We start from the raw sequence: 13483 nt of genomic DNA, 5'->3' as shown, positions 1-13483 counted from the left end.
AGATCTGTCCCCCATTGAGCATGTTTGGGACTGGATGAAGCATCGTCTCACGCGGTCTGCACATCCAGCACGAACGCTGGTCCAACTGAGGCGCCAGGTGGAAATGGCATGGCAAGCGGTTCCACAGGACTACATCCAGCATCTCTACGATCGTCTCCATAGGAGAATAGCAGTCTGCATTGCTCCGAAAGGTGGATATACACTGTACTAGTGCCGACATTGTGCATGCTCTGTTGCCTGTGTCTATGTGCCTGTGGTTCTGTCAGTGTGATCATGTGATGTATCTGACCCCAGGAATGTGTCAATAAAGTTTCCCCTTCCTGGGACAATGAATTCACGGTGTTCTTATTTCAATTTCCAGGAGTGTAGATTGCATGCTATCTCCATTCAACACACAGGCAGCACACTCACTGATACATCATGCATCATCCATGTGTCTGATTAGCAGTTATTCCTTGCCTAGTGATGCTGCTATCACCTGGACAGGTTTATATCAATAGTAGGTTGGTGTTAATAATGTTCTGGCTGATCAGAGTGTGTGTGTGTGTGTGTGTGTGTGTGTGTGTGTGTGTGTGTGTGTGTGTGAACAAACTTTATGTAACTCATGCTGAAAACACCAATGACACATAGAATGTGGCCAGTATTCCTCAGTGAAAACTTTTTCTTGGTGACCTGTAGAATGAAGCTGTTTCTTAACAGAAAGATGAGATAAGAAAAGAAAGATCAATTGACCTGCACTGTATACTAGAGAGTGAGTAAACTTGTGTTATTGATGCGTGATGAATTAAAAAGATAAGTAAGTGGAGACACTCTGTCTCATTATTAAATGAACACTTCTTATTGGTTACAGATATCAAAAATTTGGGTTGAGACTCCATCAGGAATTCATGTTGCTGAATGGATAAATGTTCAGACAAAGGAAGGTCTTGTTCAGATGGAGTTTCAACTGTCTTATGAACCACAGAAGGTAATATAAGAGAGTTTCATGTACATTATAAGTCATAAAAACATTATTATTTAATAATAATTAGAAAAAGGTGCATCACATAATCATCTTGGTTATTTTGTCAGCGTTGTGTGTCTTCTTGACCTAATATTTTATGTAAATAACTTCTTATCCTCACCAGGTGCTGTATGATACACTGAGTCATGCAGGAAAGCTGCTCCTGCCCTTCTGTGTGGTGATAACCACCTTACTCTATCAATTTTCAGTACTATCAATGGTGTTCCAAATATGCTCCATTCCCAAGTACTCCTGGTCTGTCTAAGATGTTCTGTTCAGCATCTGATCCCATGGATGGTTATTGGCATCCAAATGAGCATGTCATTATTAATTTTAAGACAGAATCCCTCATCTTATTGAACTTAAGATCTGGTATCTGTGTTTTGATGTGTTTTGCTGCTACTCTGATTTCATTTACCTATCTTATGGCACTGTCCCTCAACCACAATGCACAATGCCTATGTGATGGTTTTTATCACCCAGCAGTTGTTGAAATGCCGAAGCGTTGAACAGTATTCCGCAGCAGGTGATCTGCTGTGGTGTCACCAAATGTGTGTGGCATTTTTGTTCTGGCATTATACCTCTTCTGTTCTTATAAACTGCTCAAAAAAGTGGTGTGTCACCTACAAAACTGCAAATGTGTGTGGGCTTGGGTTCAAAGGAAGCGGAGGATAAAACCTCTGCAGAGAAATCAATACAAACCATAACCAAAATAAGGATAGCCTCTTCAAATGCGCACATTTTTTGCACAGCTCTGTAGTCATATTCTTTTGCTGCCTAACGTTTAGTATGATGTTGTTCCACCCAGTGCATTATGACTATTGTCATCTAGAAAGACAATTCTGTTGTTGAAATGTTGATTGTAGGTCTAGACAGTATATCAAGGGATCCTGTCCTGATACTGCACACCCTTTACATTATCCTCAATAATGTTAATACTGGTCACCAACTTGACTGACCCCCCCCCCCTCCCCTTCCCCTCTTTGAGTTCAGGGGAAAGAATAGGCCCTTGGAATTCCTGCCTGTCGTAAGAGGCGACTAAAGGGAGTCAAAACATTTCAGCCTATATGTGATGGCCCCTTCTTGGGCTTGACCTCCATCAATCTAAATTTTTCCGAAGAGCAAGCCAGTTGGAGAAGGGTGCCTTACATGGTGAATTTTGTCCATCGGGCATTGAGACCTCTAGCCAGCTTTACTGTCATCGCATTGCCGTCCTGTTCGTTCTCCATCTCTTGGGTGAGGATGCGTTCCTGGGTGCAATTTCCCCTATGCACTGTGCAGTGCTGCTTCTTGCGGCGGTGACGACCATGGACTTTATTGCACCTAATATCCAGCACGGTAGCCAGTCCGTTGTGGTGAGACTGCCATGAACCCTGTTGGTTCTAGCCCCTACTGATGCCTGCGCCGTTTACTCCCCATGTATGCCAAGGAGTAGATGCCCATCTCCCAGGGGCATCAGGACTCCCAGCAATGGCCTTCCTACCAGGTGGCCCTTGCTGTGGCTGGGTGGCACCCGTGGGGAGGGCCCTTGTTCGGAGTAGGTGGCATCAGGGTGGATGACACGCAATGAAGCGTGGCACATCATCTCTTGCTGGTGGCCAGCCACCAGCAGTCTCTAAGCGTTCAAGGGCTCATTTTAAAGCTCATGTGTATGACGCCAAATCATTCCCCTCCCTGGCCACACCGTGGGAGGAACGAAAGGCTATGAATGACAGTGAAACGTATTCTCCCCGGTATCTCGTCTGTACCAGAGCTGATGGGGAATCATTTGTATCCGTGAAGCCTCAGTTCTTTGTAGAGCATTTAGAGAACAAGTTCGGGGAGGTGGAGGACTTGTCCAAAATGCGGTCCAGTTCAGTCTGGATAAAAACAGCATCCTCTGCCCAGTCACGGGCCTTGATCGCTTGTAAGAAGCTAGGGGATGTTTCAGTTACTATCACTTCCCATAAAAGCTTAAATATTGTCCAGGGCATTATTTTCCACAGGGATCTCCTTTTACAGTCTGATGACGAGCTGCGCGCCAACTTAGAGCGACGTGGTGTCCATATCATCCGGCGCGTCCACTGGGGTCCGAGGGATCATCAAGTTGCCACTGGTGCCTTCATCTTGACCTTCAAGAGTGACGCATTACCTGAGAAGGTCAAGGTGATGGTCTACCATCGTGATGTAAAGCCATATATCCCTCCCCCGATGCAGTGCTTCAAGTGTTGGAAGTTCGGCCACATGTCTTCCCGCTGTGCTTCCAGCCTAATGTGTAATGATTGTGGTCATCCATCCCATCCTGACACTCGTTCTTCAGAAGGAAAGGAAAATAATGGAATACAAGACCCTGGACCGACTGACCTACACGGAGGCTAAGCGTAAATTTGCACCGCTTCATCCCATGCGCATGACGTCTTCTTATGCCACCACTGTCACTCCTGCTACAGTTCCATCAGCTGCAACTCTTACAGTCAGCTCTCAGAGTCAAAGAGTCAAAGGACCACACCTGCCCCCTTGATGGGGGGGGGGGGGGGGGGGGGCACTTCAATCCCTTTTGCTTCTGCTCTATCTATTTCACGAGCAACACCCCCCCAACCATCGAGGACATCAGTTCCCACTTCCCAGCTGGAGAAGTGTAAGGCATCTTCGGCTCCTCTCACCAGGAAGGGGTCCCTTGGGGACCTCCCTTCGCAAGTTCAGACCAGCGGCTGAAACAACCACCAGTCACTGGTCGGAGGGCCTCACGGTCATCGTCCGTCCCTGAGATTGACCCAGTGAAGCCCTCCCAACCTGAACCACCGAAGGCACAAGAAAAAGAAAAAGGACTACAATGCCCATACCCCTCCGTGGGGAGGGTCAGTGGCAACAGGTCGAGGCGCCACCATTGAACATGTATTGGCACAGCTTGACCTTTCCATTTTAAATGATGGTGTCTTCGCACATTTCAGTGTGGCGCATGCCACGTACTCACGCATCTACCTTTTGATCTACAGCCCTAGCCTCTTACTGTCTGTCCAATGGAGTGTGAACGACGACCTGTGTGGTAGTGACCACTTTTCGATCTTTCTGTCACTGCCACAGCGTCACTCTTCTGGGTGCCCTTGCAGATGGGCTTTGAATAAGGCTGACTGGGACATGTTCTCCTCCGTTGGCACTTTTGAGCCTGTTTCTAATGAAGTCATTGATGCGGTGGTTCACTCAGTCACTACTGGCATCATTACTGCCGCAGAATCTGCCATTCCCCATTCTTCTGGGTCCCCTCGGTGGAGGGGACCCGCGTTATGCATTCCTGCCGGTGATGAACAGTTCACCCTGAGCCACGGCTTTATCTTGCCGGCGAACTTCTTGCTGTGGTGGAGACACATCAGTTTTTGGGTGTGGTTTTTGATGCCCGGTTGACTTGGCTCCCACATATTCGAGAACTTAAACAGATGTGTTGGCGGCATCTTAATGCTCTGTGATGCTGGAGCCATACCAGCTGGGGCGCCGAACGATCTACCCTCTTATGGCTCTACCAGGCATTAATCCAGTCCTGTCAGGATTATGGGAGCCTGGCTTATGGTTCAGCATCCTCTTCTGCATTGCAGGTGCTGGACCCAATCCTTCACAGCAGGATCTGACTTGCCACTGGAGCTTTCCGGACCAGCCCTGTGGACAGCATACTTGTGGAGGCAGGTGTCCCTCCACTGCAGTTACGGTGCCAATGTTTACTGGCCGCTTATGCTACACGTTTGTAACTTTCCCAGGCATCCTAATTATCGTCTCCTGTTCCCTCAGTTGGTTGTCCATCTCCCAGAACGTTGGCCTTGGGCGGGTTGTACGATTGCGGTCCATGTCAGAGAGCTTCTCTCCGAGCTTGGTGTTTTCCCTCTTCCACCTCCTTTCCGGACCCCTCTGCATACACCCCCAATGGTGTGTGCCCCGCCCTTGCCTTTGGATTGAATTGGGCTGGAAGGACTCCGTCCCTCCGGAGGCCTTCCTCTGCCGCTTTCTTTCCATCCTTGGCACGTATCAGGGCTCTGGCATTGTTTAAACTGGCGGTTTGATGGTTGCTGGTCATGTCAGTTGTGCTCTCACTCTAGGGGACCATTATGAACAACATTCATTGCTGGCTGGCTGCATTGTTTTCAGTGCTGAGCTGGTTGCCATTATTCATGCCCTAGAGTATATCCGCTCCTACGCAGGTGAGTCCTTCGTTATCTGTAGCGACTCCCTGAGTGGTTTAAGAGCTATCGACCATTGATTCCCTCACTCTCGTCTGGTGCTAGCTACCCAGGAGTCCCTCCATACTCTTGCCCGTTGCGGCCGCTCTGTGGTCTTTGTGTGGACCCCAGGCCATGTTGGGATACCACGCAATGAACATGTAGACGGCCTGGCCAAACAGGCCACCAGTAAACCATCTCTGGACATTGGCCTCCCGGAGACTGATTTGTGAGCATTTTTACGCCGCAAAGTTTTCGCACTTTGGGACGCTGAATGGCACAACCTGACCACACCAAACAAACTCTGTCCTGTCAAGGAGATGTCGACTGTGTGATGGTCATCCATGCGAGCCACTTGCAGGGACTCAGTTGTCCTTTGTCAGCTCCGCATTGGCCACACCCAGCTGACACACAGTTATTTTCTGCGTCGTGAGGACCTGCCTCTATGTCGCTGGGAGCAGCTTTGACGGTGGTCCACATTTTGTTGGCCTGTCCCCCTTTAGCTGTGCTCAGGCAGACATTTGCACTGCCTGATACACTCCCTGTCCTTTGAACAGATGACACTGCCATGGCAGACTTAGTTTTGTGTTTTATTTGGGCAGGTGGCTTTTATCGCTTAATCTAAGTTTTTGTCTTTTTTTGTGTTGAGTCTGGCATTTGGCATACGATTTTAGACTGAGTTTTTAATGTGTTTCTCAGTGGTTGGCTTTTACTTTTTTGTCTCTATGGTCTGCCAACCACTGTCACACTTTGTGTGGTTTTAATTCATTTTGTATGGTCTCTGTCTAAGTCTTTCTTGTCCTTTGTCGTCTGTCATCTTTTCCATTGTTCATTTTTATTATGTGTGGGTGTTTGAAATTTTGGAAAAAGGGACCAATGACCATAGCAGTCTGGTCCCTTTAATCCCCCAAACCAACGAACCAACCATGACAGACATACATCCCTGCTGAATATTGCTGAGATATGCATTTTTATGGCACTGCCTCTACACTTTTCTATGACAGATGTCAGGAGTCAGACAAATCCTGCACTCATCAGTGAAGGCAACCTGGTGGTATTCATCCAGTTTCCATTCTCCATGTAGCATGATGCTGAGGATCATGAAATGTTGTTTGTAATGGATGCCTAAAGGCCAAATTGATTGTGTGGAGTAGTTACCATTTTTTCTTAATCACAGTAACAAAGTACTTTGGAGCCACTGGAGGATGGCTGCAACTATATGCTCTCATTCTGAGTTTATGTATGTTTGTAAATGGGCATTTTGATCCTATTATTCTGATATCCTTCTTCCATATATTGCATAAGGTGTCAGGAAATGATATCATTGTCCCAGCAGTTCCAGTAAATTTGTCTATAGTTTGCAGGAGACTGGGTTATCAGTTTATTATTGAAAGTGAAATGTGTAATTTATTTGTGTAGTATTACTACAAAATTGAACAATTTTTACAAATCTTCATTTGTTTCCCTCCATTTTCAATTTTAGGGCAATTGGAAAATTAAACTAGAACAAGATGGATCCAAGACAATGCATTCTACAACATTTTCTGTGCAGGAATATGTTTTGCCACGGTTTCAAGTCACAATAAAACCACCTGATTATATTCTAGCAGATGCATCGTATGTCTCTTGGATGATTTGTGCAAGGTATACATATTATATCATAAGCCAGTGTTGTTATTATTCCAGACTTCAACAATAAAACGTGCATATTCATCTTTGATATATTTGGGTGTTTTCAATCCAGTTTTAATAACTGTATTTACAATGTGGAAATGTAGGTTCATGAAGAAATGGGAAAGAAAAATCAGTGAAAGGAAAAAAAAATTATAAAAAATAACAAATTGGACTCAAAGGGTATATAATTACAGGTAAGCCTGAGATGAGTATAAATGAGACTGTGGAATATGAAGACATCACATGATGGAATTAGAAGTTGTAAGCATGAGGCTGGTAGTTACAAATTATCTACACAATGGAATTGAATGCTTAGTGCTGTGTAGTTACAGATTACATTTAGTGTTGGTAGAATGTTATCTGCCTTTTGTCAATTGTTGGGCTCACTGTTGAAAATTATTGACTGAATCTACTTACAAGTTGGTAGTAGACCATACTTGACCCCAAACAATGCAACAATTTGTGGATGCCAAGTACAGTAAGTTAATTTCCACAATGACTTCACTCACTGCATTTTTAGAAATATTTAACAGTAAGCATTGAATTATTTCTTTCGTAACTGACCATGCATGGGTTTTATAAAGTGTAGAGGAAAGAGCATTGTGGCACAACTTGAATTAAAGAAGGGAACAAGTGGTAGGACACATCCTAAGCACTGAGGAATGGTAAATTTAGTTATGGAGGGAAGAGTGAGGCATGAACATTGTAGAGCAAGACAAAGGCTTGATTACAGTAAGCAGGATCAAGTGGGGGTAGGTTGCAGTAGTTATGTATAGATGAAGAGGCTTGTACAGGATTAATTAACATGGAGAACTGCAGTAAACTATTCGGTGGCCTGAAGACTACCACAACATTCAACAAATGTGATTCTCAGCAGATGAAAAATTGAGAAAATGTATGTTACATACAGCACTTCTTAAAGAGTAAAACAAGAAATGATATTAAAAACGCATAGCCAAAGAAAATGGGGGAGAAATATTTTATATATTTTTATTGTTACAAGATAAATTTGATTTCTCCATTGCTATTAAATTTGTGCCATGTTGATACAGCTTAGAAGAATATAAACTGTGTAAGCACTACTGGTTTACTGTTGTTTGAGCTGTGCAACACATATCGGAACACACCTAAATGAGTGAGAGTGTCATGTTAGATTCAGACAGCATAGTTAATCAGATGACCAAAGCCAATGCAGTGAAAGTATATGGTTTGCGGATTGGGGTGGGAGGTCATTTTTTAGCCGAGACAGCTACTTGCCTTCAAAATGAGGTCATGAGAGAGACTCAAACAACTTTCCAATATGAATGATGATGATAGTTTCAGGCTTCCATTACCTTGTCTGTTGGCAGTAGCCAACATATGGGCAGACTGTACTCAAGATGATGTTCCATTATGCATCTCTATTAACACATGTACAGAAGGCATACGATAGATGTTCAAATTGTTGAAGGACACTGTGGAAGCAGTTCCCTCCTGGGCCAATATAATCCCACATTTTAATTACAACTAATAAAGAAACTCAGCGTCTTTTAGCCAAGGCCTTCTTAAGCAAAGAAAACTAACACACACACACACACACACTTCATTCACAAAGGTAATAACACATCATGTGCACAAGACCTCTACTGATGGCAGCTCCAAGCAGAACTGCCAGTGAAAACGGACATGTGTGCATGAGATGTGCTTGCTCATGTCAATGTGTGTGTGTGTGTGTGTGTGTGTGTGTGTGTGTGTGTGTGTGTGTGTGTGTGTGTGTGTTTGGTGTGTTTGTTTTCTTTGCTAAAGAATGCTTTGGCCCAAAGCTGTAATGTGTAATAGTCTTTTTGTTCTGCCTGCCAAGCCAATGGGTCATCTTTATGTTGAGTAGCAATCTATCCTTTTCATAATTTTGTTAATATTCTGATGTGGTATTCCCATTGGTTAATTAATGCCTTAATCAATTAGTGAAGTATGTCAACTTGTGTATAAAATCCAGGGTAACAGAAGTATATTGGCAAAGGACAGAGTATAACAAGCCCAGAGGCAACATCTCCAATGGAAAATGTAGCTGGTCAGAAACTTAATTGTTAATTATCTTGTAAATTTATTAGTCTCACAGATATTAAAATATGTTACTGAGAAATCATAATGTCTGTCTTTCTAGTGAGTGGTATTACTAAATATTAGCTCACAAAAAACTGCAGAGTTGTACAGAAGTAAAAAGTTTAATGATTCACATCTTAAGATTTCCAGTAAAATAAGATGCATCATTGGGATCGGCACTTTGGGAATAATACCTTGAATAATGAGTTAAAGAGGGGAAAGCTTAGTTAATGCTTAGAAATATTTGAGCACATAACACACATACTTTATGTAAAAAATGAATGCAATTTGAAAAGTAACTAAAGAAAAATATATCAGTAGGGATCCAATAAGAGCAGAGGAGAGATTTCAGGTTGTTCTGTTTTGTAAGATCAGTGAACATATGTCATACATTATTCCATTTCTTCATTATTGTGATCAATTATTGTGTATGCCACTAATTCTGAACACTTTTCATGAATGCCAACCTCATTTCCACTATTCATTCTTTAGCAGAGGAAATATTGATGTTAAATGCAAAAGAGTAAAAAATGAAACTACTCTGGCAGAAAACTGTTAGGCTACCAGTAAACTGCTACAATGAGACATTTTTCTTTCATTACACATAGCTTTTACATTTGAAAGTCTATATAATTAATTGAATGCACTTCTTTTAACATATAGGTACAGTTATGGAAGACCATTAAAAGGTCGATTACAGGCAAAAGTAGTGCCAATTGTTCCAGCATGGAGACAGAAAACAAAACCCCCAGTTGTAAATCTGATGACAGAAGTAAGTTAATTACAAATTAATCAATTTGTTTACTAAGGGAACAATATTTTGTAACACATTCTGTAGCACAAATGAGATTTTTTGAATTCTGTTTAAATTTTGTTGTATGCCCTAGTTAATACTTTGAGATACCAGTATTATCTTGTGTGTTGCTATACTCTGAGCTACATGCTTTAGCTGCCATGTGTTTCAAATTTTGAGCTTTAGTTACAGAAAAGCAACTTTCAACTTTGTTTTTGAATTCTCTGAACTTCTGAAGGAAAAATACAAGCCTGTAAGTCAAGGGATTCATGGTTTATTTCCTGAAATTTATCTCTGTTGCTGGTGTTAATGCCTTTACATTAACACTTTAAATGCAAAGTTTACCATGTAATTAAACCAGTAATTAAACCAGTAATGAAAGACTCCATTCTGGAATACTTACAGAATGTTATTTCTAATTTGAAAGGTACTGAATTATCATCTAACAATGTGATAAGCCCCTGTACATAGTTCTAACTTTTGTTAGCTATTACTCCAGAAAACTAGTATCTATGGAATGTTGGAAAGTAGGAAGGAAATGGAATTTTTACTTCTTAAATGACATAAAAGTCATCATTTATACATTATTGGTTTAATCCAAAACAGCTTGGGGAAGGAAAATTCTTAGATTTGTTGAAGGAACCATCCCAACTGTCATGTGAAATTATTTAGGGTAACTTTGTCAGTGATAAATTAGGGTGGCAGGAGATTAATTTGAAATTTTTTCTCCTGAATACAACCCCATTGTCTTACCACTATGCCACCAAGATTAATGAGTGACCCCATAGTTGAAGCTTAGTACTAATAAGTTAATACATTGAGTAGAGATAACTAGTCACTGAATACAGGCAGTGTTGAGCATTAGACATATGCATACAGAAGAAATTCAACAGTATAGAAATTTCAGACTTGCGTGCTTCTTCAGATCAGACTATATTATTTGCTAGTGGTACTAATAGCTGTGACATCACTTATAAAGTTAGTGCGGTAAACTTCTTCATGTACATTTAATTAAATCAGTTTCTAATATTTCTGTGAATGTGAGGAAAATTAACCTAAATGAACAATTTTAGAAAACAAATAGAAAATCAGTTCTTCAGTATTTAGAAAAACAAGAGTAATCATTTCCATGTTTAGATTTTCAATTCTCACTTCTGATGCAAATCACTGTAGTTATTGTGGTTAATAATGATTCTTACATAAATATTTTAATTGTGTAATTTGCATTAATGTATAAAAATGTCCTGTGGTAGGGTGAACCACCCAAGGCCCTCTTCCTTCATTCCGTTGCAGTGATGCTGTTCCTGTGAGAGGATAACTTCTGTTTTCAGCATGTAAAAGTGAGACTGAGTGTTGAACAAGTCCAAGAGAAGCTTGTGATCACTCTAATGGTTAGGTGAATGCCTGAAAAAAAAGCAGGAAATTCAAAAATAATTTCCATCTGGAATTTGTTCTTCTGTCTAGTGCACAGCAGTTACTTAATTGTGTTGCTTTGAAACATATTTCATTGGTCACACCTTAAAGATATCTCTTCACGTAGAATCAAGAATGGAAAACCCCTTTTAGATGTGTTATATATAATAGTGATTGGTATATGTAGACATCTTTAGTTACATCATATTAAAAACTGTTCTCTTATGATTACTATCAATGTACTGTTGCAAATGGTAGTTGGCACCAGTAGATAAAAATTAGCATGCGTTTGTACTTATGAACATATGCGTTTTCCATAAAGTAGCAAATTTCCTCTTGTTCTATTAGTTTTATTATAGCTTTTGTTATTACAGAAAGAGTATAACAGTTTCATCATAGGTAGTTAATTGATAAGACAACTAGCATGCATAGTTGGTGATTGCTATGTCTCAGTTAGCTTATACCTTAAAAGCTCTTCATTGACATAAGATCTGCTGCACTTTATCTTCAGATGAGTGAATGAACCCAGTGTTTGAATTTAATTAAGAGAATATCCAAATCAGTACCTATGTCCATGTTAACTTCTTTGTTAAAATACAAAAACACAGAGGACAGAGTTTATGTCATTGAAACAAATGCTAGGCATCAAGTTTCTTTAAAGTGTTTTTACTTTCAGTTCATATCTACTATTAGACCGCCTGTCAGTTCCACATTGATTATAGAAACTTTAAAAATCATTTATGCAATCTTCCTTAACTCTGTTGCAGCTTGACAGTTCTGATGGGTGTTTCAGTTTCAATATATCAGGCACTGAATTGGGACTGTATGACTGGAAAATGTCTCCTAACAGCTTATTACTACAAGCATCTGTGACAGAACATTCCACTAATGTCACAGAGCATTCCAATTATACTTCATTAATACACCACCAGGCTCTCACAATTGACTTTGTAACATTCAGCTCTCAGTACTTTAAGCCTGGCCTCCCATACAGTGGAAAGGTATGTAATATTAATATAGATAGAAAGAGTAAATGAAGAAATTTCAATCTTGTCAAACAGATATAAAAATAATAAACACACTTGAATGATTAGCATTAATACAGTGTTGTGAAACACTGAGACATGTGTACTGATTTCATCCATTGTTGAATTGATTATTCCATCTTATGATTTATTTCCAGGAGAAAACAGGAAACTTGTATACTTTTTGTTTGATGTAACACTTACTTCCATCAGTTGTGATGCAGGAAAGTGGCACTATATTTCCTACTCTAAGACTAACCATAGGTCCTAAGTAAGCAGACTAAGATTCATTGAAAGATCCCTCAGGAAGTGTAGTCCACCTACAGTGGGGGAAGCTAACAAAACCATTGTTGGGCTAATACTTGAATGGTGCTTATAAGTCTGAGGTCTGTTTCAGTGGAATTGGTAAGAGGAAATAGAAAAGATACAAAAAGAGTAGTGTGTTTCATTCCAGGCTCATTTAGCAAGAACAAAAACATCACAGAGATGGACAGCGACTGACACTAGAAGAGAGGGATTGCGACACTGGAAGAGAGACATTGTGCTCACAGTGTGTTTTACAGTTAAAATTCTGACACTGTATATGATAAACTGCTTAATATCAAGGAAATAATGAAAGTGAAATTAAAAGTATGAAATATAAGTGAAGAATTTTTTACTGCACTATGTCATACAAAATTAGTTGGTAGAGTGGTATTCACATATGACCTAGCAACGAAAATATTCATCTAATTATTTGATGTTGTCCTCCACAATGATTGGGGTGTCTATCTGCAGTTCTCTGCCTTGAGAAATCTTGTGTGCAAATTGGCTCTTAATGCAGATGACACTGGCTTGTAAGTAAATTTTTTATGTTCATTAGACTGCGCTTCATTTTCAAAATACACAATGAAATAAAGATGGTCAAAACTTTGAGAACATCAAAAAATTTCGTCTCTATGATGCAGACACTAACTAAATTCTGATGCATGTGGAACTGTGGCTACATTTGCAGCTCTGGCTTTTATACACTACTGGCCATTAAAACTGTTACACCAAGAAGAAATGCAGATGATGAACGGGTATTCATTGGACAAATATATTACACTAGAACTGACATGTAATTACGTTTTCACACAATTTGGGTGCATAGATCCTGAGAAATCTGTGCCCAGAACAACAACCTCCAGCTGTAATAACGGCCTTGATACACCTGGGCATTGAGTCAAACAGAGCTTGGATTATGTGTACAAGTACAGCTGCCCATGCAGCTTCAACACAATACCACAGTTCATCAAGAGTATTGTGATGAGCTAGTTGCTCGGCCACC

The 13483-nt window shown here is 40.8% G+C and overlaps 1 protein-coding gene across 1 annotated transcript in view; it reads left to right on the top strand.

Moving 5' to 3' along the window:
• The window catches only part of LOC126273186 (murinoglobulin-2-like), a 261930-nt gene that overhangs the window by 62002 nt on the left and 186445 nt on the right, over positions 1-13483 (top strand). Inside the window, exons 4-7 of the mRNA XM_049976703.1 lie at positions 851-967; positions 6671-6831; positions 9607-9715; positions 11917-12150. Of these exons, the coding sequence (XP_049832660.1) occupies positions 851-967; positions 6671-6831; positions 9607-9715; positions 11917-12150 (621 nt within the window). The remainder of the gene's footprint in view (positions 1-850; positions 968-6670; positions 6832-9606; positions 9716-11916; positions 12151-13483) is intronic.

This window comes from Schistocerca gregaria, chromosome 5 (genome assembly GCF_023897955.1).
Source record: "Schistocerca gregaria isolate iqSchGreg1 chromosome 5, iqSchGreg1.2, whole genome shotgun sequence".
Classification (NCBI taxonomy): domain Eukaryota; kingdom Metazoa; phylum Arthropoda; class Insecta; order Orthoptera; family Acrididae; genus Schistocerca; species Schistocerca gregaria.
The sequence above is the reverse complement of the archived record's forward strand: the minus strand, read 5'-3'. Positions and strand labels throughout refer to the sequence as shown.